Genomic DNA, 27,645 nt, shown 5'->3' on the forward strand with positions numbered 1-27,645 from the left:
AGTCACACAATTACTGTTTTCTTTCCTGAAGTGCTCCAAGCACAGACTGCAGCGCCCTGTTTTGTCACTAGGCAATGCAGATCTCCTCCTCCACTAATCCTGATTTTCAAGCTCTCTAACACCCACACCCAAAAGCTTTGCTGTTCGTGGGAGTTACCTTCTTTGCAGTAATGAGTAGGGAGTTCAAAGCAAGCTGAGACCATCCCAAACACGTTTCTAGGCTTAAGTAAAGACTTGCAAACAACCAGAGAACAAGATCTTCCATAAGCTCTCTTCCCATAGAATGCTACTATATGTATCTTCACCAAAACTTAATAATAGTATGATTGCCCCCCCAAAGCAGGGGCCCACCAACTATTCTTTCATATTTCTTCCTGATAGTTCTTGAAATCTCTTTCCAGAGGATAGGAATTTGCTGCTTACCTGTGAAAGATCTAACATTCTGAGCGGGAAACAGAATAATTTTAAATTCATGATTTCCCTTTCAGGTCCGTAAGTGGGAAGAAGCTTGGTCTCAGAACCTCCATTGAAAACAAACCAACTCCACAAAACATAAGTAAACCACTGTAAAAGCACTCTAAAATCAAGATTAAATTTAAAAGCCTGCGTGTGTTTACCTAGAATTTTGTAGGTTAAACAAAGTTTTAAATAGACTTTTTGTATCTATGCTCAGTAAAGTTATACATACCTCTCAGTTTAGACAATTAAAGTCATCTTGTTGTTCCACACTCCCTCTGGTTTATCATCTCTACTGTATCATATGTATCAGAAAAGAGTTTCATTTCTATAATTATTAGAATTTTCTCTTAAGCAGCACCTCCAAAGGCAACTAAGCAACAAATAGTTTGGAGGTAAATAGAAGTATTCAATGTTTACCAGCAAATCCATATTCCTGGGAAGTGAAGCTGGGACTTGAACAAAAGGAACCATCAAGTTCCACGTGCACGTGTGAACAGTCTGCACATACCTGGCAGTGTCACTGCTGTGCAACCAGGCGCACTCCTCTCTGGACAGCCTTTGGGACATTTGTTTGTATTCCTCTTCAGAAAGAAGAGACAAAAAACAGCACAGTTCCCCTCTGCCCTTCAGCAGATCCTCAGCAAAACAGTTAGTACATGGACTTTACCTGACTGGTATTTTGTCAATGTGACAGAGAATCCTGTCCAGTTTCAGTCAACAAATCCCCAACAACCTTCCATGGATCTCTGATGCATGGTACACATACCTAATTTTAAAAACGCCAGTAAATTAAAAAATCATGCATCAGATTGTCAGAAAATTGCCACCATCTCCATTTTGGCAGGGCCTTCCAGTGCACTGCAGTGTATTCACAAGCACTCTGTCCAAGTGCTGTACTTGCATTTTAACATCTCACCACTACATACAAATTTACACAGAGCAAGTCACCGTCATGACTCTGAGGTGCCATAATCTTTTGACGATTACAAAAATGTAACTGAAAGTCAAATTATACATCAATACATCTTCATAAAACACAGGTATCCCACATATATACATAACATTTCTGTGGAGAATGTGTGCTTCGCTCAACACGTCAAGAAGCAGCTGACAGCATAAGCACACCAAAACGATCCCTGGCTGACCTGAATCGCTGCAGCACCTCATGCAGCACTCAGAGGTGCTGCCAGCAAGCCTTAAGCCCGCACGGCAAGAGCAGAAAGCCGGCGGCAGACGGGCAGTGCGGCTCCTGCCTGCTCGCGTGTGTGACCGCTGGGCGCCTCGGGGATAACGGAGGGCAGGAGACGGCTCGGAAAGCCCTGGGAACGCGGCCTGGCCCTTGGTGCAGTAGCGTCGCCTGCAAAATAACATCAAGGACCTGGGGTGGTGAGTTTTGTGTCCCAGGGAATAGAGCCGGCCTTGGTGTTAGGGGCCTGTGGCCCGGCGTGGGCAGCCACCTCCTGAAATGGCGCACGGAGCAGGCTGTGACCCAGACCCAACCTGCACCACAGCCAACTGGGGCTGCTCTGACAGTGCCAAGCAGCTCCTGCAAAGTGACACCAGGGATTTGGGGTGGTGAGTTTTGTTTTACCTGGGAAAAGGGCCGGGTTTTGTGTTCAGGGGCCTGTGGCCCGGAGCGGCCGCCTGCCTGCTGAAATTCCGCACGGCGCAGGATGCCTCCCAGACCCAACCTGCCACCACTTCCAACTCGAGCTGCCTTGACAGCCCCAAGCGCCTCCTGCAAACTGACACGAGGAGCCTGGAGTGGTGCTCCCATCGGCAGGAGCACGGCGGGGCGGTCGGGCTGCGCCTCGCGTCGCCGGGCAGGTGGCGCGGGGCATTCCGCAGTTGCCGGCCGGCAGCTGCAGCCCCGCCCGGCTCCCGCCCCGCGTTCCCTCAGCGCGGGGCGCGGCCCTGCCCGCCGGGCGGGCGGTTCACCCCGCCGCGAACAAAGCGGCCCCGCCCAGCGCGTCCGCCGCCGCCATCTGTCCCTCCCTGCCTCCCGCCCCCGCGGCGGGGCGGCTCCGACCCGCCCCTTTCGCTTTCCACTTCAGCTCCGGCGCCGGGAGGGCCCCCGGGCGCCTCCGGGCGGGTAGCGGGGCGGGCGGTGAGCGGAGCGAGAGCGGCACCAGACAGAGTGCGGCACTGGGCCGGGTCCGCCCGCCGCACCGCCGGGCCCGTCGCCATCTTCCTCTCCCGCCCCGCCGGTGCCGGCGCGCACGGGCCGCGGGGCCCCGCAGGTGAGCGCCGGGACGGAGGGCGGGGGCCGGCGGGGCTGCGGGCGGGGGCTGCGGCCTCTGCGGCGCCAGGTGGGCGCTGCCCGGCGTCTTCGCCGGCCCCGGTGCCCGTCCGTGTCTCCCCCGCGGGGGGCGCATCGCCCCGGCTGCCGGCGACGCCCGAGCGCCGCCGCCCCTTTGTTGTGGGCCGGCCGGGGCAGCCCGGGCGCGGTGCGGGCCGGGGCAGCGCTCCGCGCCGGGGTCGCCCCGCGGGACCTGCGCCGGGGCCGTGCGGCCCTGCCCGCCGCTGGTGCTGAGCTCACGTTCCCGAAATGCTGCTGCGGGCTCGGCGGCGCCGTTCACCAGGGCGGCTGCTGTAACCCGCCGGAGCCGGGTTTCCTATGGATTCGCTCGTGGAGGGAGAGAAAACGTTGGAAGAACGCGGGATATTACAGTCAAAACGCGTTCATATATAGGCTTTGGAAGTTGTTCAGCTTTTCTTATTTTTCTGCGCTATATTTTTTTTTCCCTGTGATGTGAAGTATTGCATAATTTAATGTCACCTTTTTGTCATTCGCGGTGCGGAATGCGCTGGGCAAGGCGTGTGCGTGTTGTAACAGGGGCTGGTGAATGCTGAGGGCTCTGCCGGCACCTCCCCAGCGTGGTGAGACAGGAATTACCGGGGCTCGGGAGCAACAGCTGAGCTAAGCAGGGGAACAAAACGGATTACTGGATGGATGGCGAGCCAGTGAAAAATCTGTGTGAGGCAGGAAGGGCTGGTGTGCGAGAGGACACTGATTTGCTGTGTGTTGGAGTAAAAAAGGTCTCAGAGTTCAGCTGTGCAAAGTTTAGTGAGGGTTTTCTGTTAAGGCCTTGGTACGCTCAGTGCATTTCATTTGAGGTAATTAATTGTGTGATTTAGGGTGAAATGGATGTCAGCAAGCTCTGCTGTCTGCTGTGGGAATCAGTTGTGATAAAAAATGGGCCTATAGTCTTCTTCCCTTTTTTTTTTTGTGAATTCTTCTGGTATCAAATAACTGGAAGGTGATTGGGGGCCCTTCAGAAATGGAGCCACCAGGCACTGACTGGACCCCAAGTGTCCTGTGGGCTCTGTGTAGCCAGAGGTCTGGAGTGGCCTCTGGGAGGGCAGGAGAGTCAAATGTAAGTGACTGTGGGGTGGATTGAAAGGTGAAATAGCTTAATGCAAAATAGCTGGCTTTTTTAATATGTATGACTTGTTCACACCGAGGTTTTCTGTGACAGCTCACCAGGATGCTGGGGCTGTTGGGTCCGCATCGCAGCTGTCAGTGAACCGAGGCTCCTAATTTGGCATTGAGTGTCCCTTTCAATGTGTCACTGCTCTCACAGCATGACACTTAAGATTTGAACTATCATATATTTTTCTTGTATTTCAGAATAGTTAGACTTTATATTCCTTGCCTGGTTTTCCAAATGTATATTCTATGCTATTGGCAAGTGATTTGTTTCAGTTGATAAATAATGAATAATGCTTACTGTAGAATTCACTGGTTTTTTTTCAATATGAACCTTTACTTTTAATTTTTATCATATGAATGCATATGCATTTTAAACTTCTTCTAAGAAAGCACTAGACAGTCTCTGTCTTTAAGCTACCTATCTTTAGGTGCCTCTAATTTATAAACATTTTCCTGAAATAGTATATTTATGTGCATAAGTGGCTATAAATATGTTTAATGTTTTAAGAGTTATTTGCTTATGCTTTTAACACCATGAGAGGGTTCTTGCTGTTGGCATGTTCTTAGAACATGAGCAAGAACAGAACAAGGATGAAGCCTCTCTGGCTGAGAGACTTAGCATTAGGTATTATGTTCCAAAGAGCTTGTTTAAACAACATCTTGTTCACTAAAGTTAAAGGGAAAGATGTGTTAGTTTTGTGGCAAAAAAGTTTTTTTGTTTTCTTGATGTAGAAAAATAAATAGAGAAATAGCAGAAGATAAGAGGGAGTGGACAGGAGAAGGAAGGAAGATGTGGAGAAGTGCCATTCTGAAAAGACTGGGCAGGATTAAAAAGTTGTGTCAGAAATGTGGTTAATACAAGGCACCTGAAATATTAAGCTCTGATTCTCATTTGCTTTCATTTATACCTCAAGCCAATGCTGTGCCTCAATCATTCTTGAGTATTAGAGCTTGAGCTGATCAGATTGTGACGTTATGTGCCATATGTGCCTGCAGAAAGCAATACAGTGTGATGGACCAAAGATGCAGCTTGAGCTCTAATCTTGAGTTTCCCTGCTGTTCTTTGGTCTTTAATTATTATTATTTTTATTTATACACATACTGACATACCACTGAGTGTCAGAGAACCTCATAGATTTTATAGAGGGTGATGTGTAAGCCTATGTATATTTATAATTTCATGGTAGAATGCTGCTTATTATTTTGACAGCATAATGCTTATAAGAGAAGTCTGAGCTTATCAGACTAAAAACCATCAACTATGTGAAAATCTTCTCTAGTAGGTTTACTGTTCTTTTGTAGCTATTTGTGTTGCACTGATAGGGAATGCACACCGAATATTAGCATAATGCTGTTAATGGATGAGCTCATCAGTGTACTTCAGCTCTTTTTCAGAAGTTCAGTATCCAAACTAAGTCTGGATGTTGTAATACACTTTTCTTTACTGTACCCCAAAAGTGATGTTGCTAGTCCTACATCAAATATGGAGGGTGCAACCATTCTTTACCCAGATTTATGCAAATGGGTAAAGTTAAGTGTTCAAATTGTCAGAGGTTTTATTTTCAGGACAAACCTCTTATTTTTTAAAAAACTGCAATGGAAAATGGAAGACAGCTCACAGATGCTGGATTTTACATAATGTATATGCACTCTGAATCAAAGTACTGAATAATATGCTCATTTTGTCATCAGTATAATATATAAATAATTAAGACAATCTTTGAAACTGTGTAGGGTAGCTTCCTGTTTACACTTGTGTCCAGCAGTGCCTGCTGAAAAGAAAGCTGGACTTGGTGTTCCTTTCTTCAAAGGAATTCTTAGTCTTGATTTTTTTTTTTTCTGATGGGGAATCTCAGTACAGCTTTGCCTAAGCCTTACTTTGTCTTTTGACAAGAAGGTTAATTAGTTAATATAAAAAACATCAGTGTCATGAAGCATAATAAAAGAGAAGTATAAATGCTTTAGATGAGGTTGTGAATTAAGCTGTTAATACTAAACTGCTGGTTACATTTGTATTGATTTTCTTCCCCCTTCAGTGTGTAAGGGTAGGGTTGAATTTTTTCTCTGGGATCAAAAATCCATATCCAGTTGCCAAAAGGGGAAGTTTAAACAGAGCTAAAACATAAGGAAAAAGCATCTTTCTACAAGTTCTGGATTTTGATTTGTGGGTGTGTATCTTTCTTTCAGCAAAGCTTTCTGCAAGCCACTTTAATTTTTTTTTACCTTTACTAGCTGAGAGTGTGCTTATGGTCTCTGGGCGTGTCTTTCATGGAACCCACCAAAATACGTGGTGATTGGAGTCCCTGTGACTAAAATGACAATTAGACCCAGCCATTTTAAGAAGTTAGGCCATTTCATCTGGCACAACTAGGTCTCTGTTGTTCCAAAATAAACTGTGCTGCTATAATCAAATGCTTTGCTAGTCAAATGTTTTGGCAAAAACTTAGGTGGAAAAAAATTGGCATACAGTTGTGAGGAAGATGGAAAATTTGGGGGTTTAGACAGTAGTGCAATAAACCATGTTATTAAGGCCTAGAGTTTTGTATCCCTTCAAGTTCACTAGCATTGATTTACAGTGATCAGTGAGGAGTTTCGTAGAATAACTGTCTCTTCCTTTCCTCTCTGATAAATAACTAATTTCTTGTCAATACTCTGAGTGTTTGTGTTATTTGGCTTATTCAAACTTACTCAGATTCTGTGCATCTTTCCCTAGTAGGAGGTAGATAGTTTGTTAACACCAGTTTTCCAAGGATGAGATATATGAAGGCTGCATAATTTTTCAAGTTGTCTTGGAAGATGGGTTGCCACATCTGGCTGTCTTTCAGTTGCTGGATCTGAATAAGTGAATGACTTCATGAGGGAATTAAGAACAATGTCCCCTTTTGAATTATAAGGGAGAGACACTAGGAACTATAGCCTGTTGCTGTGGTTGTCTTGCTCTGTGTGGTTACCTCCCCTCACCTTTATTCATTTTCAGTGTGCTCCAGTGTCTCTCCTCCTTCCTGGGGCTGTTGCCTCATGCTGAGGGTTCCACTGGTACTGGTTTCTTCTCTGGTCTTAAACTGATTATGAGTGCACTGAGGTCAGGTTAAGCCTTTGCTGCTCCAGAGAGCAAAGCTCTGCTAGTTCCTTGTGCCAGCATGGGTGCCCGTGTGCCCATGGAGTGAGTAAATGTCAAGTTGCACCTGGCTCAGCACACGGCCCCTTTTTGCAGTAGGAACATGGGATTAAACTGAAATTTTCCGGTTGTTAAATCATATTCTTGTAGTTATGGGACGGGGGATTTGGTTTGGGTTTTTTAGGGCTCCTGATAAGGCACTACTGTGCAGATTGGCTGTGTTAGTGGGTTTCTCCCCTCATCCCCAGCTCTTTCTCAACAGATCAGTTTAGGAGTTACTTGTAAAGTCATTTGAAAATGAAGTTCAACAGCTTCTACTTTGTCATACTCATTGGAATCAGGTGAGGCTTAGCCAAAAGAAGAATTTAATTTATGTTTACTAAGAGGAGTACACACTGCAGTTATTATATCCTTGGAGGAATTGTGTTGCAAAGGAGCTTGGACCTTGTATCTGTGGGGGCTTTAAACAAGCAGCCTGCTGGCCCCAGCTTCATCTGCCCACTTGCTCTAGCTGGCTGGACAGCTCATTGGAACACTGAGCCAACAACATGGGCTGGTGGAAAAGCTCCTGCAGTGGCAGAAGTGAGGAGGGCTGAGGCAGGGCCAGGAACACGCAGCTGGAGGCAAGAGTGCATAGAGTCTGGCAGCCAGCAGGCCCTGTCTTGGGCCACCTTGGGCTGGCAGCTTTAGATCCTCCATGAGAGGAATAGACAGAAATAGTCTTCTTGGGAAGGAAGAATAGAAACCCCTGGCCTAGCTGTCATATGCTACTTCAAAGTTAAGGTAAGGAGAGATGGCATTTTTAGTGTGCTGTGCTTTTTATATGTGATGGAAATATTTAAGTTCATATGTGGGAGCTCTAGATGATGACATAGTAAGTGACTCTTCTGCTCTTTGAACTTCACTGTTTGCATTTCACAGAGGAAAATTTTACATATTGTAGACTTAGTAAGCACAAAAATGCTGCTAGTAGATTGATTTCTTGGTAGGTTTGTTTATCTAGGCCCCTATTTATGCATAGGACAGAAATGGAAAAGTTGCAGGTGCATTGGTAGATCTTAATTATGGCTTCATAGTCAACTTCAAATCAATTACTTAATCTTGTTTAATTTTTGAAATGTCACTATGTTGTGTCCTATAAATCTACTTTTTTATTTTTGTTGGTAGCCAGCATTTGCTAACCAAGCAGAAAATAAGGTATTGATCACAGCTAAAATTCTTTCTTTCCTTTTAGGCTGCCATCATGACGGCTGAAGAAACAGTGAACGTTAAAGAAGCTGAAATAATTAAGCTAATACTAGATTTTCTGAACTCAAGGAAGCTTCACATCAGCATGCTGGCACTTGAGAAAGAAAGTGGGGTCATTAATGGCTTGTTTTCAGATGACATGCTCTTCCTAAGGTAGGACTTCTGTTTCTGGTGCTTAAATACCACATGTATGAAAACCAAGAGTTGGACTATGATTCAGTCACCAGCCCTCTGCTACTAATCTTAACTTATGCCCTCATCTTATCCTGCTTTATTGTGGTCCCATCCTGTGGCCCAGCCCTGCAGTGTGTTCCAGCTCTGGAGTCACTGACATCGTTCTGTGAGCCCTCGGAGTCAGTGACCAGGCAGCAGTAGCATGCATCGACATAGATTTGTTTTTTTTGTTTGCTTGTTGCTTTTAACTCTTCTTTTTCTGGCACACCCATGAATTCAAGTGGGAAGGAGCCCTAACAAGGGCCAGTGCAGACTAAGTTGGGGGAAAACTATAGGCATGAATAAGATGGGAAAGCAAGGGCTGTTGGCATCTGTGATGTGCCATTATCTGCTTACCCATCACATGGCCCTGAAGGTGTGGTTTATTGACTTCTGGAATGTTTTTACAGTATTTTAGTGCTGAGATCAGGGATGAGTGGTTTCCAGAGCTTTTCCCTTAAAATATTATGTGCCTTTCAAAATAACACTTAGCTATATCTTAAATTTAACAACATGAAGGGAGTATTTATTATCATCAAAGCATGAGGGTTGGTGTAATTTATCACTGAGGATATTGCCCTCAATATTATTAAAACCAATCAATATACATCCATACTAGTTTTTCAGCATTGATGATTTCTGTTCATGCCATTAATGTTCATTCTGTTCACTTAATAGTGAAGCATGAGAAAGTACCTTATCCAGCTGATCTTGAAACCTTTAATAATACATTTTATCACTGAACAAACCTGTCTTCCCTTTTGATTAAAATTATATATATTGGACTAAAATGAAATGAATGAAGAATTGCGGAAAGATTCAAGTTATTAATTCAACTTATTTTTTTGTTTGTTTCACTGTTAGCTTAGTTGAAGAAACTCATCTTTCCTTTGTAGGCTTGGGCCTTTTATAGAGAGCTCTGTGTGATAGGAAGGCATGAAGGAGTTGCTCTACCTGTGCAGTCCAGCCCTCTGATCCTGGAGTTGGAGCTTCTGTGCTGGCACCCTTCCTGCCAAGCTCTTCCTCTTACATGCTTCATATGGGAGCTCTTTGTTTTCCCATCCCCTTCATAAAATAACACCAGCAGTATTTATACAATTAAAATGAACTCATTTTTAAGTTTTTTCATTTATTTGGATATATTAATTGAATGATACCTTTATTGAAACTCTTCAAGGAAAACTTTTTGCTGTTTTTTAATATAAAAATAACAGGTAAAGCAGGAGACACAGGACCATTTTGTCATTTTTTTATGTGCCTTTAAAAGTACTTAAAATTTGACCTTCTAGTATGCAGTTATTTTTTCAAAATATTGAGAACAGACTTGGATTTTGCTCTTACTGTTAGTATTATTAAACATTTATTTTGGCACCTGTGCAAAACATTGACTTTTCAAAGCAGATTGATGACCTGTTGTGTATTTAAATTTTTGTTTTGTATTTAAATGAGCATCCTGCTTAGAAAAGAGATGTTCTTGTCCAGTGACATTCAAGGAATGATCCTTTCTTTTACTAGGCAATTGATTCTTGATGGCCAGTGGGATGAGGTTCTTCAGTTCATTCAGCCTCTTGAATGTATGGAAAAATTCGACAAGAAAAGGTAAAATAGAATGTATGTCAGAGTTCAGATTTTTTGAGTTTTGAAAAACATATGGATTTCTAAGTATTGTCTATAAAAATGGTGGTTATGAGTTTTTCACTTTAGTTTTTGGTGGTTTTTTTTTCTAGCCTGTGTGCTGTGCCTGTGTTTTTAAACATGTACTTAAAATACGTGCACGCATTCTGTAATGAGTTGTCATGTGCCATACACTTTAGGAATATGATGCATGTTGTTCAGCCTTTTAATAGATGTTCTGTCATACTTCTATTCAAGAAATAATATGATTGCTATACTTGGGGTTTTTTTTCCTAATTAGCCTTCTGATATTTGTAATAGAGTATTTCTGAAAACAATTATGGAAAAAATATTTCCTGCTTTAAAAAAAATATGTTGTGGTTACCAGTTTTTTAAAATTCCTGAGTTCCTTGTTGTAACAATAGCTATGCCTAACTCAGAAATTCAATGTAAAATAGCCTGCTTGTCTCTAGAATAATGTTTAACTACTCTGGAGCAAGATGTGTGGTATTTCTCTTCTCACCTGCAGGTTTCGTTACATTATTATGAAGCAGAAATTCTTGGAAGCCTTATGTGTGAACAATGCAATGTCAGCAGAAGATGAGCCTCAGCATGTAAGAATTGCCTCTGGTTTGGGGATTTATTTATAGTCAGAAAATCTCTTGAGATTAGTCTGATTAAAGGCAGGGCAGAAGCTCCCAGCATTAAATACACAAATTTTACCTATTACCAAATGGTTTCATAAACACTGAGTAAAGTAATCAGTACTCTTTGGAAGTGAGAGGGGCTCCCTGATCTCAAATACAGTTGTACATACAAGGGTTGATTGAAACTTTGCAGAGAGATCAGTAACCATATGCTGTGTCTGTGGTCCTGACCCTCAGATTTACTTTAGACCATTGTGCTGGGCTTTTCTTTTTAATACTTTTTTTCCTGCCAGAGATATTGTGAAGCAGGTCTCAGAATCACAGAAATTTGTTGTGGTAATTCGAGTCAGATGAAAGCTTGAATGAATTTTATGCTTAATTTTGGTTTGTTTTGGAGAGAAAGGTCAGAATTGTTTTTTGAGGGAGCAGATGTGTTCACAAAGGACTCTTTCACTTAAATGTGCAAACAGCAGGAGCTGTGGACTTAAGTTTTTGATATGGAAAGAGACATTAACTCAAACTGGCAAAGAAGGTGTGCAGATTGTGAAATTAGTTACAGTTTTTCATTTATGTTGACAGCATAGTAATACCAAATTTCTAAGACAAAAGTGTTACAAAATTAAAAATGAAGAATGGCAGTAGTTTTAAGACAAATGATTTTGTTTTCCAGACTGAATTGATGTTAATTCTCTGTCACATTACACTTATGTTGTACTTCAGGGTTTTTTCTTGACAGAGTAGAGAAATTTCAAAGTTTATTTATCTAGTTGTAAATGGGAGAAGTACTAGTCCTTTAATCTCTCAATCTGTATACTGTTCCTGGGATAGCAGTAGAGGTGAGAAATTAGATTAATATTCCTTATTTTGTTGTTACCAAATGTTGCAAATGTGTTGGTGTGGTGTGGGTCAAAGTATTGCAGTGTTTAGGTAGCATAGGTAAGCGAGGATTTTTACTGTTTTTTAAATCTGTGTAACTAAAAATGTCTGATTTTGTGTATTTAACACGGTTCTTGGCTCTTAGCTATCAACAGGCTTTGTAATAAAGCCCTCTATTCATTTGGAGGTCTTATCTTCTGAGAATTCTTTGAACTTTTTAAACATTTTTGATAGAAGAAGAGAAAATCTCAGTATAAAAGCTGCTAATCACTGGAAACTAGAGCAATCTACAAGGCTTTTATTAAAAGCTACTGGCATAGGTTATAGAAATAAAGGGGAAAATAAGTCATCTGGCTTTGAGAATGGAAGTAACCTTTTGTGCTACAATAGAATTGGAGCTTCTCAGTCACAGATTTGATATTTTAAGCCCATCAAACCTGCAGTGACATGAAAATATTCCATGAATCTGTAAAAAATGGGACTGGATGAGGGATTCTAGAAAGTCAAAGCATCTAGGAATTTGTCTCTGTTGTAACTACACTTGGATCAGCAATTTCAGACTCCATATGCTTTTTTAATTAACATATAATCAGTAATAGTAATAAATGAGTGATAGCAGACAAATTCTGTTGTTGCCTGTTCTTGGAGTGTTTTTTCCTTGTGGAAACACACGTGCTGCAGATTGCTGTGTTGATATCCATGTCTCCCTAGCTGGAGTTCACCATGCGGGAGGCCGTGCAGTGCCTGCACGCGCTGGAGGAATACTGTCCCTCTAAGGAAGACTACAGTAAACTGTGCTTGCTGCTGACGCTGCCTCGCCTCACCAACCACGCCGAGTTCAAGGACTGGAATCCCAGCACGGCTCGGGTGCACTGCTTTGAAGAAGCCTGTGTCATGGTGGCAGAGTTCATCCCAGCAGACAGGAAACTGAGCGAGGCCGGCTTCAAAGCAAGTAACAATCGCTTGTTTCAGCTTGTAATGAAGGGACTGCTTTACGAATGTTGTGTGGAATTCTGTCAGAGTAAAGCTACAGGAGAAGAAATCACAGAAAGTGAAGTATTGCTGGGCATTGATCTCTTGTGTGGTAATGGCTGTGATGACTTGGACCTCAGCTTATTATCGTGGCTGCAGAATCTGCCAGCTACTGTGTTTTCTTGTGCTTTTGAACAAAAGATGCTTAATATTCACGTTGATAAACTCCTCAAGCCCACAAAAGCTGCCTATGCTGACCTTCTGACACCTCTTATCAGCAAACTTTCTCCTTATCCCTCATCCCCCATGCGACGGCCTCAGTCAGCGGACGCTTACATGACGCGCTCTTTGAACCCCGCCTTAGATGGGCTCTCGTGTGGGCTGACAAACCACGACAAGCGGGTCACAGACCTCGGGACCAAAACTTCTCCCATGTCACACTCCTTCGCTAACTTCCATTACCCTGGAGTACAGAATCTCAGCAGGAGTCTCATGCTTGAGACTACTGAATGTCACAGCATTTTTGAAGAGTCACCAGAGCGGTAAGTGCAGCTAGAGCTCTCTTTTTACCTTAGCTTATGTTGGCACTGTTTCTGTGTTCTTACCTGCACTGTAACTGAACATAATTGTAATACTGAAACATAATTTGGTTGTTTAAATTCTGTTGTAATTAAACTCTGTATAGAGGGTGTTCTCTTCCTTATGCTTTTATGTTCTAAATAGATTTTCATATGTGTTCCGTTTTGGCCTTATTAAAGCTTCCTAGCACAGAGTACAAATATGCTCTGAGTAATATGGTCTAGCTAGGGTTTGTGTTCAGTATTACTGTGTTCTTCCATTTCAGATAAGTCAATGGACCCAGTGAAATAGCTCTAACTCCCATCTTCTTTCTCCATTGCATTCTGTCCTCAAGTCTTGATAAATAATTTTGGTCCTGACACTGTTAATTAGTTACTTAAGCACACTTAAGCAATTTCCATGTCCCAGTGAAGTTGATGGAAATGACAATATGCCATTGTTGTAGCATTCCTGTATCACTTAAATTGTTACAATAGTAATTCAGCTGAAACATACTTCCTATGTTTTAAACCAAAGATGAGTAAGGCAGCTGAATGTTGTTTGTATTATGTTTTTTTATCAGACTTTGAGATAGTTGGGTTATGCTATTAATAAGTTCTTTAAGGAAATGTAGCAATCTAAACTGGCTTTTGAGAGAATGTCCTGGTAACTGGGAAAAATGGTACTTAACATTTGACAGTTTATCTTCATGTTTCTGCCTGGCCTTTCTTTTGATCAACACTTCTGTCTCTCTATAATGGTTTTACTCAAACTTCCCTGGAAAGCAGCTGCCAGCTTTTTTGGCCTCTTAGAGGACCAGATGGGAAACTAGCCCTGCACTTGGGTGCAGTGGCCAGCAGATGACATTTGGGGCTGTGGTGATCAATCCAGGCCACAGCTGGTGTCTCTATTAGTTTTGCCTTGGAGCAATATTCCGTATGTTGTGTTATGGTAAAGAGCAGCTCTAATTAAACTTGGTAAAAAGGAAACAAATGCTGCCAAACTGATGTCAATTCACCAGAGATAATGGAAATACAGTAATGTAAGTACCTCCTGAAGATTCTAGTTTATGGTGAATCCTCTAATATTGCTGATCTATGGCAAACCTTATCACTTGTATGCATAGACCAAGGTCCAGTGTTAAAACTGATTCTTGAGAGGTTTTTAATTCCCTTTTCAATAGTGGAGTACTAGATTAATTCTGCCTAAATAACATCATTGTGTGGGCTAAAGAAGATGATTAATTGCTGCAGCTCTTTAGGTAGGCCTTTTCCTGTGAAGTTTATAGTTTGTAACAGGTTTTTTCATTAATAATTCATCTCTTGAAAGCTGGGATTAGAGGGTCAGAATTAAAGGATTAGAACTATAGGGCCAGACCTGTAGTTTTCAAGAAGGCATTACATTTTTCAGACAAAAATCCAAGTTCAGGTGAAGTGTCCAGCCTAAACAGTAGTATTTGCAAGGGTGGAAACTAAGCTTTGTGTAAATCTGACGTGTCCAAGGCTTCTAATGTGTTCTGCACATCTACTGGTTGTTTGCCAAACCATTTTGGAAAGAGTGTCGTGCAGAAATACTTATAACACAAGAAAAGCAAAAGCAGTATAAACATTTTTCTACCTTGCGCTTTCAGGAGTGTTCAAATCCAGTGTTAAACATCCATGGATATTAGTTTCAGTTTAGATTGGTAGTGGTAATTAAACTGATAGCTTTGGGAAGAGTTTAGTTTTACAGTATATCAGATGCATTTTGTGCATATAATTGCTTTGAAGTGGAAGATTTTGAGTAATATATTTAAATTATGTAGAATTTAAATGTAGGGATAAAAAATTAAATTGGGGTGTGCTATGATAGTTAGGCTTTTTGGAAACTGACTGTACTTTTTGTTTGTCAGGGAGTTTATTTTCTTTAGTGTAACATATTGCAAGTGGCATTATTTTTTTCCCTAAGCAGTATCTTCAGTTTGATGTGACTTAAGTAGTTTGCATGCTTGTGTTACCAGGTCTTACTCTAGAACGTTATCTTTCTCCACTTGATTTTCTACTCTTAATTTTCCTCAGTTAAGCATCTCTTCTTTTCCATGTTGCTGCGAGAAGTGATACACCCGTGGAGCCCCAGCATCCCATTGGCAGTGAGCCCTCGTGCCAGAGCTCAGCTCCAGAAAATGAACCACTCCATGCAGCACAGAGTCAGGGATCAGCCAAACAAGAGAAAAATGAGGTACTGCTCATTTTAAACTGTTTGTTTAAAAATAATGAGGCCCTTTGAGCTGGGTTCTGATCACTTCATAATGATTTGCCTTTGTGTGGAGAACTTCGTGCATGACAATGGCTTGCTTTGAATCTTGTTTTTACTATAGTAAAAATGCCATATTGCATCTTGTAAAAGAAACTACTACTTTTTGTCCCCCCATTGTATAAAGTTCTGCTGTCGTTGGAGTTTGTAATGCAGCTGATTAGAGTGCCTTGTCACATCAGCAGTCCAGCTAAACTGCTGTGTATATCTGTAAAAGGAAGGGGAAAAGAGCCAACAGTATTAGATTGTGTTAAACAGTGCTTAAGCCTCCTCTTCATGTTCAAGTGAGAAATCCAAGTTGTAATTTTTGGTGTTAACATTAGGTTTTGGAGGTCATCTCATTTCAGTTGTTGTCTAGAACATACAAAAATTAAAATTGGGCAATTCCCTCATAATACATCTTTGCTGTTCAGAATCCAATAGCATAACCTTTTTTGGATTCATCTTTGAAGGCCTGTGCCTTGACTATCTTTACTATCTTTTTTCTCCCCATTTGAGGACTTCCCTCCCCTCAAGGACTTTGAGTCTCTTCTCTGCTGCAGTGGTGTTCTGTATGCATGTTGGAAGGGAAGGAAGAGCTTAGCTGGGTATAGAACAGAGCAGGCTTCCAGAGGGGAAAAAAAGTAAAACAGATGCAGAATTTGTAGGAGAGAATGAGGACAGGAGGTTCTGTGGAGATGATGTTGGCCTGGCTGTTGTATACAAATAGAAATAAATATAGTACCTGGTGTAATTTCATCTTGTTTTGTTTCCCATATTATAGTGGTGTATGTATATAGGAATAAGAAATTAATTAAAGTTTCTTTTCAGAGCTTTGTTTTTCATGTGTTCTTGTAGAGGCTGATTTAGAAGCCAGAGTGTATAGAATAGAGCTTCTGAGCAACATATGTTAGGTTTGCATGTTAGTTGGGAAATAGTGGCACAGAACACAAAAAAAAAATCAAAAGATGGAATAAAATTTTTACAAATCAGTATCAGTCATGAAAAGAAGAATAGACAAGAATATATTTGTTGTTTAGGATGATAACCCAGGGGATGGGGAATAGTTCATGAATTTTAAGTAGAGAAAATAAAGACTTGACTTTTGTCAATTTTGAGTTTCTGATTTGTAAGTATGCACCATGGGAAACCTAAGGTGGTAAATATTTTGCAAATGCAACAGCACTAGGAAATCCATTATAAGTCCAAAAAAATTGTGTTAGAGAACAAAAAATCATAATGCAAGTGTTAATAATTGTTAGTAGAAGAAATGCAAAGGCTGTTACAAAGACAGAATGTGTATGATTGTCTGAACTAATGCAAAGTTATGAGGATGTCCTTGTATAACTTTAAATCATGGATGACAAAGCTGTCACTCCAGAAAACAAACAAAAAACCCATGCAAGGTTTTACTATTGCTATTTTTTTCTGTTAGTATTTTTCTGTTTTTTTTTCTATTAGGTAAATATGCAGTTTGCTTTTTTTCTTCAGAAAATGTAGGGCAGCTCAGTGTGGATAATCTGGCCTTGGACGAAAGCGTTTTTGGTCTTCTGTTTGTGCATTTTTATCTTGTTCTCAGCTGTTAGCAGAAAAGTGAAAGAAAAATGAGGTTTGGGAATGCAGAAGGCAGCAATTCCTGGGCAGCTGGCAGTGTGGGAAGCTAAAGACAGCATGTAAAGGAGAAAAAGGCTATGAGCAAGGAAGTTGAAGTGTTGGCTTGGTCCAGAAAATAAAGAATTTTAAAGTTCAAACAGGCCCCAATTTTAAAACTAAAATGTAACACTGGGATACACTACTGCTGAAGGGAGAGGTAAAATGGGTCTGCAGACTGATGGCAGGGTGGTGTCAACGTGGCAGAAGATACTAAATTTGTAATGAAAATATGACTTACATAGTTTTCTGGGTTTTATGTTTTGATCTTAAGTAATACTTCAAAAATGTTGTAAGAAAGAGCAGTCTCCTTCAGAGCTATAGGGACTGTTATAAAGGCAGGACTGTTTCAACAGTGAATTTCATAGGCTGGCAGTGCTTTCTCTTTTTAATATGTAAATTATGTCTGATTTTAAGGAAGAAGAAAATCATCCCTCCTCAGAGATGAATCTCCTGGCTTTTGATGCCTGTGTTGAAATACTGAACCAGAAAGTAAATATTTATGTGAAATACCACCATTAACTATTTAAATTCCATCTGTGATTCTCATTTCCTTTCAGCTTCGTGATTCCACAGAGCAGTTCCAGGAGTACTACAGACAGAGGCTGCGTTACCAGCAGCACTTGGAGCAGAAGGAGCAGCAGCGACAGTTGTATCAACAGATGTTGCTGGAAGGAGGAGTCAATCAAGAGGATGGAGCTGACCAGCAACAGAACCTTACTGAGCAGTTTCTTAACAGGTTGGGAGAGTTTCATTCTTCTACTCACCCTTATCCCTCTGTAAGTTCTCATAATGAGCTGGTTTGATGGTTTGGGTTTTTTAACTTGTCATTTGTTATTAGATCAATCCAGAAACTAGGAGAATTAAATATGGGTATGGACAGTCTTGGAAATGATGTACAAACACTTAGCCAGCAATGTAATGGGAGCAAAGGGATTGCATCTACCAATCCAGCCAGTAACTTCACATCAGCACCTTCAGATGGCAGCCAGAGGATAGCAACTGATAGCCCAAATCTTAATACAAGCACTCCTCGCAAGTGTGGATCAGCTAATCAGATACCCTTTCCTGAAGAGTCACCTGTACAGGGGAGCCAAAGGTGAGTCACTGGAAATGCCCTTCTGCTAGCACTGTGGGAGAGCTGTTTGTATTTATCTTTAGCTAGCAAATTAATTGTCATTGAATAAGGGTATGATCAGTGTTTTCTAAATATTTATGTTGGGATTATAAAGTCTTTTTTTTAACAGCATTCATGAGGAATAGTGGTTATTTGTTATGGCTTACATTTTATGCTTGTTTTTAATTTTGAACTTTTTGTTCCATCTTATATGTTTAGTTCTTGTTTATTTTGTGTTGTTCTAAGTTTCTGGAAGCTTTTTTATGAAATACAGACTAGATGAAGGGAGGAGCAGGGCAGAATGGGAACTGAATTTCTTCTGTTAACTAAAAGTAGTGCTGACCTGAAAGAAACGTAATTCTTCCACCTCTCTGTGTACATATTGTATTTATACATAGGTGTGTTACAGAATGAAAAGTATTTTTGAGTTCACTTGTTCAGTGCTTGGAGTTGCTGCAAAAATGGCTGTCCCTTGTAAAAGTAATAGTTTAGTGGTAATGATTCAGACATGTATAACACTTTACACAAATTAGTCAGTTCTGAGAATGATGAAACTGTAACTTTAGTGTGAAAAATACTTACCAAAAAATCTGTTCCTGCTCTTGTTGTTTTGTTTTGTGTTTTTAAACACTTCACCAAATCAGTGCATCAGAGCATGCTGTCACTCAGCCACAGTCAGAAGACTCTTCAGGGACTTTGTCTAGAACACGAGGCGATGAGGTGAGTTTTCTTCTTGTCTTTTGTTTGTGTTGTCAAAAGATTCAGTACTTAATAGATATTTAGAATGAATTTTGGTTGGTACAGTGCCTACAGTCGCAGAGCCATTGAGATTGGAAGGGACCTCTGGAGACTGAATCCAAATGCACTTCTCAAAAGAGGGTCAGTAGAGCAGAATGCTTGGGGCTGGCTCCAGTTGGGTTTGCATCTCTCCAAGGATGGAGGATGTTCCCCAGCCTCTGTGGGCTACCTCATCCCATGTCTGACCACCTTCACAGTGTTTTTAAAACACCAAAAATGTTGAAGTGGAATTGGTTTTACTTTATTTGGTGTTCATTGCCTCTGGCCCTTTCACTGGGGTACCACTGAGAAGAGTCCTGCTCCATCTTCTTCACTCCCCAATTCCATATTTGTATGCACGGGTGAGATGTACACATGCACACCCTGAAAAGCCTTTCTGATCTCAAGGCCAAACAGTACCAGCTCTTTCAGCTTCTCCTTGTACAACACATGTTCCAGTGTTGTACAAGGATAAAACTATTGTTTTATATTTTCCAGGTTAAAACTTTGAATGTTGTACTGCAGTCAGTATGGTCTGAAAAAACAGGGGAATAGTTAATAGGGAAATAACTGCAATAAGTACATTCCAAAGTTTCTGCATAAATAAAAATCATAATCTTAGAAAGCTGGTCATGAAGTCACAAAGAGGATGACATAATAAAGCTTAGCATAATTTAATGATAACTTTGTGCTACATACAGGGTGAAAATCTGATTCTATGTTTAATATTATGTTTGATTTAGAAACTATGTTTGACTAGGACTGTTTTCAGTAAAAAGGCAACTTTGTTCCCGTTGCAAGTTTCACACAGATCGTGTGTTTACACAGAAATAAACTGCAGTGTTGCCTATCTGAGGTGGGCTGTTCAGAAGAACAAAAGCAGGTGGAAGTTTGGAGGGAGAATGAGAAATACTAATTAATGTTATCTGTAAAAGTCAGTTGAAGAAAAGAGCTTCAAGAGCATTCTTGGACTTGGAGTAGACCTTGATTTTACAAAACCATGTTTTAAGTGATCCAGCCCGCTGTGCTGCTGCTTGTTAATACTTGGCTACTGTAGCTTTACATTATTGCACAAAGTAGTCACACCTGCTTTTAGATGTCCAGTTTTACACAGGAAAACCTAATTTTACTGTTATCCTTCTACACAGGATGACAAATCAAAAAAGCAGTTTATTTGCATTAATACTCTAGAAGACACACAAGCTGTCAGAGCTGTAGCCTTTCATCCCAGTGGGAGTTTGTATGCTGTTGGTTCCAACTCTAAAACTTTGAGAGTTTGTGCCTATCCAGAAGTAATTGACCCAAGGTAAGAAAGCTAATATAATAATTTCTTTTTCTGTATCATAGCACTTCTTTCTCCTGCAGCTACTGATATCTGTGTGTTTCATGTCTTTATTGTCATAAATACAGCAGTGCTGTCCTTGGAATCCTGAACTGCTAAACAAAAATAAGATCATGTGGTGAAGTATTTGTATATTTGTGGTGTACTTCTTTGCTCTCTGTATTGTTTATAAGATGTATTGCCACAAGACCACACTTTGGCTTATAAAAGTGGGGTTTTTTTGTCTCAGCAGGTGGGCTTTTTTGAGTTTGCTGGTTGGCCTGTGGTGTTGATATTCCAGCTGTAACAGTGGGAGAAAGCATGTGTCAGTTCCCAAGCCAGCACAAGCTGGGCTTCACAAGATTCAGTTTCTGGCAGGAGGACAGAATTAACAGAGAAAGTTGTATCTTCTTGACTTCTACACAAAACTTGCCAGAGTGTGCCTGTTGGCCTGCTTTTACTCTAAACATTGTTTTTTAGGTGTATTGGTTCCTTGACTGAAAAAGCATCATTTGTGGTTTACTGTGCACCTGTGTTTTCAGTTTCCTTTCCACCCATTTTCAATAGGATGGGGAAAATATACCTGAAAATAAATACTACCACATCAATAACAGTCTCCTTAATTCTGCTTCACTTCCATGATTTTCTTGGAGGAGGGGAGAAGTGCAAGCATCTAAAACTTCACAGTTGTGTAGGGAGCTACAAGTGTGCACAGTGATTTTTATGTGGGACATCTTCCCACTTTAGGACTGATGTTCAGGCTTCCAAAGTGTTGAAAAAGTAATCTGATTTTTCTTTTCCTCCTTAAATATCAGTTAGGTAGCCTTTGAAATTTAATTCCAAAATATTTATAAGCAATGTATGACACAACAAAAAAAGTAATTGATTTCTGTTACCTAATACAAGGCAGTTTACTGACCTTGAAGCCCAGACAGCCTCTTGACTGGTAAGCAGTGCAAAACACATTGGCTCCTGCACAGCTGCTTTTTCTGCTCGTTGGGAAAGGCTGGAGCAACTCTGCAGCCCTAGTTTGTTCTTGCAGTGCATGATCTGATGTGACAAGAAACACAGTGCATCTGGACATGAAAGGAATGCTGAGTTCTCCTTAATTCTGAACTTGTAATTCTTCCACTTACTGTTGATTTGAACTATGCTTACACTTAGCCGAAAATACTTCATCGTGGGATTTACAAGTCAGCAGAGAGATTACATTATCTTCAAGATATTCTAATCCTTGTAACAACATGAGTCTAGACATGCATTCAGAATTATGTGCTTTTCAAAGAGGTTGTGTGGAATAGTTCTTCTTTGAAGCTCTGTTGGGCCTATTAAACTTTTTTTTACTTGTCCTTTAAAGTGATGAACTATTCAAGACAGGTTGGTTCAGAGTTGTCTTTTTTCTGTTCTCTAAAGGTATAATAGTAGTTTGGGGGGGTTTGCACACCTTTAAGGTTAAACACTGACAGGTACATGTTACAGTTCTGCAAATGGTGCTCAAATAATCACAGTGCTTCCATGCAGTGGATTGGCAACCTGTGGTCTCTGACCTGGGTAGGTGCTCCCATGCCCTGGGAGAGTCAGTGATGCTCTTCTTAAGATGTGGTGAATCCAAACTCAGAGTGTGAGATAAGGCATTAGGCCATTTAGGGAGCTCTGTAGTGTGTTGAATGATCCTATTTAGGCTAATCTGTAATGGATTTCCTCTCTGGCAACAAAATAAAATTAGCTGCCATGTGGATTTACTTTAGTATTCTTTACTAAAGTGATGTTAATCTCCAAAGTTTTTTGACAGGCTTGGATGATTGTCTTCTGTCTTTTCTCTCTGCCTCTTTTGTTCAAGTATTTGTAGTAAGGTTTATGAATTTTTTGAGTACCAGTTTAATTTGTTGAATTTCTCCTGTTGGTGTTACTGGAGTGATATGGAGATGGATACTGCAATACTTTATCTTAAGTACTTGATTTCTTCCTGCTGTGAGAGAAGAAAAAGAACATTGTAGGAAGGTAATTGATTGCAATCAAGGAAATATAAATTACTGAGACTGTTGCTTTTATTTCTGCAGTGCATAAAGCTGATACGGTTTTACAAATAAGAATCTATGGTGTATTTAGATGCTGTCAGGATTTTTGCATTAATGTAGTGTGATAAATCTGTTTTCTTGCACAAGCTTGGCCTACTATTGCTTAATTGGACTTGTGCATATTCAAAAGTGGACATAGAATTAAGTTTCTGATGTATGAAGGATGTAGAGAAAACACACCAGTTTCAGACTCTGGGGATAATATTTTGTTGTCCTATAGCTAGTAATTACTATAGTTTATCTGTATCAGCCCTTTACAGATGAATGGACTGGGTAAGTTCTTTTTGCGTGTTCAGTCACGGATAGAATGGGAAAATGAGAAAAAATTGAAAATGAGAAGATCCTTTTGTCTTTGATCTTGTATATATGTTTCAGTGCAAGTAGCTCATATGAATTTCATGTTACCCAAAATAACAGAAAAATAGTATCTTCATTTTAGAATACTTTGTTTCCCTTAGAAATAGAAAGAAGTATGATGGTTGGTTTTTTTGTTTTTTTTTCTTTTACCAGTGCTTATAATACTCCTAAACAACCTGTAGTTCGCTTCAAGAGGAATAAGCATCATAAAGGATCAATCTACTGTGTGGCCTGGAGTCCCTGTGGACAGCTGTTAGCTACTGGTTCTAATGATAAATATGTGAAAGTGCTGCCTTTTAATGCAGAAACTTGTAATGCAACAGGTACTGTGTGTATATTTAGTTCAAAGAATGTATTTTCAGTTACTGTCCAGTATTTGTCAAAACCATTCAGTTTAAATTGATGTTTTGTTATTTTTATTCCAATATTTTAATTCAGTCACTTTTCCCTTTTACTGTGGTCTCTATCCAGCAAAGAACCACTGAGAGGTTTAAAATTATCTTTGGGCTTTTCTTTGGGTTGGGTGGCTGTGTTTTGGTTTCATTTTGCAAGACTCTGGTATTGTTCTATCTCTTGGTGGATTCCTCCCCACAGAAAGTAAAACAACCAGATATTCTTACCCACTTCTAGAGCATGGTTGTCACTAAGAATTTATCTCCACTCCTAGTTCCCTTTTCTCTTGCCTAGTTCTCTCTTCTCACCCACCTTAAAAAGGTTTCTGTTATAGCAAACACTACTTTCCATGCCCAACCCTCCTACAGTATGTTGAATTTGTCTCTTACCTTTTCTATTTTGAACTTAGTCTTCCCTGTCCTTTGTAGTGCAGTGCTCTCAATGATATTTTCCTCCAGGAAAAGAAAACATTTGGAATTCACCAGAGTTTACAAAAAGAAATAATAAATGTGCACTGTTAGAAACCTTGCCTGCAGTTGGCAGTGGTGCTGGTTGGTCAATGTACATTTTGCAAAGCTTTGGGAAGTAGGAAGCTCAAATGACACTCAACCCAAGATTCTTAGAGATTTTATTTGAACTGCAGTAACTGAAATAGTGTGTTCTGTGCTGAAGTGCACAGCCGTGTTTGCACTTGGTGGCATGCTCACTCTAAAATACTCTGTATTATCTCTGTAGCCACTTTAGAGAGCACAGCACTAACAAACAACGTATGCCTTACTTTGTTCCTTGATTTTTAATTTATTTCAGGACCAGATTTGGAATTCAGCATGCACGATGGGACAATCAGAGACCTTGCTTTTATGGAAGGCCCGGAAAGTGGTGGTGCTATTTTAATAAGTGCTGGAGCAGGGGACTGTAATATTTACACAACAGATTGTCAGCGTGGACAAGGCCTGCATGCCCTAAGTGGTCACACTGGTAGGTGCAGTGTGGCTTCTGTCACACTGAGTCTGTATTATATTCTAATAAGGTTGTTGGGTTGTTTTAGCTAGGTTTGGTTTAAAGTAATTGTGGTTTTCTTTTTAGCAAGACTTTTTTTTCCTCTCCCGCTTGCTCTTGAGGTATTTTGAGGGGAGGTGGGCAGTGTTGGTTGTTAATTGTGTTTGCTGTTCATTTAATGAAGAGAGTGCACACCTCATTCCAGAGAAGACACAAAGCTGGGTGTTGCCGTACATTGGTGCAATGGATCATACAAAATGCAGGTTTTCTACAGGATTGTTAAGTCTCTGAAGGCAAAAAAGAATCCCAACTGTAATATTTCAGTGTTGGATTAATGACGCTAATCAAATTAAGAAGTCTTCTTGTTCACAGGACATATTTTAGCACTTTATACATGGAGTGGCTGGATGATTGCATCTGGATCCCAGGACAAGACTGTAAGATTTTGGGATTTGAGAGTGCCAAGCTGTGTTCGTGTTGTGGGAACAACGTTTCATGGAACAGGCAAGATTTGCTATCATGCTTCTAACCATCCTGGCATGAAAATAGATTTTGAAGATGTCCAGATCACATAGAGTGAATGTAAGGGGAAGCTGTGGCAGGCACAGAAGGGCAGCTTAGCTTAAAGAAATAGATACTCTCAGAGGTTCTACCTGTGGGGTTGGTTTGTTTGTTCCTAAAGTAATATTTCCTTTTATAAGATGGGTAGTGCTTTTGCCTTATGATTCCCAAACAGACACTTTCAAGTGCATTCATATATAGCAACCTAACTGAAGTCCTTGAAACTTTAGGGCAGGGGGATGCAGCAAGGAAGAAAGGCAGCTCCTGGCTGGGTTATGGCAGCCAATTCCTTCCCCCAAGCCCCGCAGGTCCGGCTGTTCTCCTCCAAAACCAGAGAGACCGCAGCCGGCCCCATCCTTTACCTGCCCACATCCCGCTGTATCCCTCCCCTCTGAGAGAAACTCCCAGAGAAGAAGAACTGTAGCCAGGTGCTGCCCTCGTCTCCCTACCTTGGCCACTTCTTTTAAGTACCCAGTAGTTAATTTCCTAGCAACTTATGGGAAAAACTTCTGTAAGTAAAATAGAAAGACACCCAACCTCCAACATCATTTAAATATGAGGCCAGCTTTCCGTGTTTTACAATGCATTGTGTAAAATAAGAAAGAAGTAGGCTGTTTGCAGAAGGCCAGCTAACTGTCGGGGTTGTGTGGCCTGCAGGGAGTGCTGTAGCCTCGGTGGCAGTGGACCCCAGCGGGCGGCTGCTGGCCACGGGCCAGGAGGACTCGAGCTGCATGCTGTACGACATCCGCGGCGGCCGCATGGTGCAGAGCTACCACCCGCACGGCAGCGACGTGCGCTCCGTGCGCTTCTCCCCGGGCGCGCACTACCTGCTCACCGGCTCCTACGACATGAAGATCAAGGTGACAGACCTGCAAGGTAACGGAGCCACTGGGTCACGGGCTGGCTCCTGTTTGGGGCTTTGAATGTGGTTGAGAACTTGGCTCAAGGATCGGGTTTTACTTTAAAAGTAAAAAATAGTAGAGCTTGGAAAGGTTGGATGTGTGTATATGTGGTTGTGTCTGGTGGAAGTTGGGTAGTTGTGGTGCTGAAAGTGTAGGCTGTGAATTAATCTTGGTTTGGGGTGAGGGTCTCATGACAGTAAAACCACTGGTTAACGCTCTTGCCTGGTGAGATGGCCATTGCTTTCAGACAGCATTCATAAAATTGACCTTTAAAAAAAGCCCTAAAAAGTGTAGTAATTCTCGTTTTTATTGGGATAAGTTACGAATAGGAAAGATATTGGGTGTGTCTAATTGTCTTGATTTTCTTGGACCATTAAATTTTAATCACCTTGTGTAAAAACGGTGGAGATCTGCCTATTTACGTTGTACTATGTCCAGTAATGCCTAAACATTGAAACACTGGGGACTTTCGTTATGCTCAATGTTGTGTGAGAGAGAAAAGGGACTCAAGTGGGCTTCATAAGGTGACATACAGATGTAAGCTTAAAGTAAGCAATCTGGTTAAAAAAGACCCTCCACACAAGGGCTAGGATACGAATTCATGACATGAGTAATGATTTCTGTTCCTCTCCACAGGGGACCTGACGAAGCAGCTTCCTCTGATGGTGGTAGGGGAGCACAAGGACAAAGTTATTCAGTGCAGGTGGCACACACAAGATCTTTCCTTCTTGTCATCTTCTGCAGACAGAACTGTAACCCTTTGGACCTACAATGGTTAGAGTGCAAACAAAGGCAACTATGCAGCTAAAGCACAGAGACCCGAGACTACGGAACTATCCAAACAAGTAATAATAATGAGGCTTTGAGAGAGCAGCAGTTGAGCAGGAGAGTGTCTTGTCAAGAGGAGGGGCACCTGTCACTGATTTTTCTGGTTTCTAGGAGGTCTTGGTGTTTTTAGTATATTCTTTTGCAGTGCTTCCAGTCTTCCATGTTGAACTCATGCTGCTGTGACCTATTGTAGTCTTGTTGCCAAAGTCTATGAGGAGAACTCTTCTGTTGTTGATGTGCACTCAGAGTAACATGAATGATGTGTTTACAGTTTGGTATTAATTGCATTCCTTGTTCTTTGCCTCAATGAGAATTTTGTATAGAAACTTAAGTTGAGGAACACTTTAATCAAGTCTGTATGTAACTAGTTACACAAACACATTAAAGAAAAACTACTTCCACTGTTTTTTCAGGTTTATTGTATTCATCACTTTTAAACAAGAGCTCAAACTTGATAACATCTCCATAGTTTCAACTTTTTAGTAAAAAAAAATATCTGAACTTTAAAGTTTGACTAGGTAGTAACCACTTCTTGATTATAGTCCATTATATAGTGGGGGTTTTTCTTTCTTTTCATCTAACCTGGGAAAAATGTTGCTGTTTTTACTACATGACATTATTTTGAACCAGCTAACATGTTGGAGGGGGAAAAGTAAAATATTGACTTTTTTCAGTAGAAACATGTAATATTTTACTTTTTGAATGCAACAGAATACCTCTGTGTATAATGTACTGTAGAAAAGAGTGGATTGGCAGCAGTTGTCACAGTGAGCTTAATGGCTATCAATTTTTCAAGCAAAAGGGATACCATTAATGCTGTATTACAAACCAGCATGGCTTAAAATGCTATGTCTGCATGATAATTTAAGAATTGTTTAAATTCCCAGTCCAGAAGCTTATCTGAATTTTATTTCTTGCACTGTTTATGTATGGGAAATTGCAGTTTTATTTCTACAAAACTTTAGATTCTAATGTTTATGTATTGTTATATTTTCATATTGTACAGTTCCTTTTACTTTTTGAAATATAAACCTTAAACTTTAGGTTATTTATTTATTTGAACTGCAGTTACATTTTGGATTCTCTTGGTTACTAAATTATATGTGCACTGTAGCAAGCATTTTTAACTATCGTATAAAAGTGGAAAGGTAACTATAGAAGTATATCTGTGCTATAATCTCAATAAAGACCTCCAACACCTGCACCCGTTTCATCTGTTATTTTTAATTCTTGGTTTATAGTTCCTCAGACCA

The 27,645-nt window shown here is 40.7% G+C and overlaps 1 protein-coding gene across 2 annotated transcripts; it reads left to right on the forward strand.

The window, feature by feature from the left end:
* The first annotated feature begins 1,729 nt into the window (after positions 1-1,729).
* Positions 1,730-27,596, forward strand: WDR47 (WD repeat domain 47). Of its 2 annotated transcripts, none has more exons than XM_064427977.1 (15): positions 1,730-1,845; positions 8,245-8,411; positions 9,987-10,070; positions 10,615-10,699; positions 12,320-13,122; positions 15,232-15,355; positions 17,620-17,798; positions 17,901-18,158; positions 18,821-18,896; positions 20,102-20,259; positions 22,863-23,032; positions 23,910-24,080; positions 24,474-24,605; positions 25,320-25,538; positions 26,201-27,596. In XM_064427977.1, exons 2-15 carry the CDS (start codon positions 8,254-8,256, stop codon positions 26,341-26,343), a joined length of 2,760 nt encoding a protein of 919 aa, XP_064284047.1. In that variant the 5' UTR covers positions 1,730-1,845; positions 8,245-8,253; the 3' UTR covers positions 26,344-27,596. The 2 variants fall into 2 exon arrangements, with proteins under 2 accessions (XP_064284047.1, XP_064284046.1); XM_064427976.1 differs by lacking the exon at positions 1,730-1,845 and adding an exon at positions 2,537-2,699.
* The last annotated feature ends 49 nt before the right edge of the window (positions 27,597-27,645 follow it).

Source organism: Passer domesticus, chromosome 7 (assembly GCF_036417665.1).
Source record: "Passer domesticus isolate bPasDom1 chromosome 7, bPasDom1.hap1, whole genome shotgun sequence".
Classification (NCBI taxonomy): Eukaryota; Metazoa; Chordata; class Aves; order Passeriformes; family Passeridae; genus Passer; species Passer domesticus.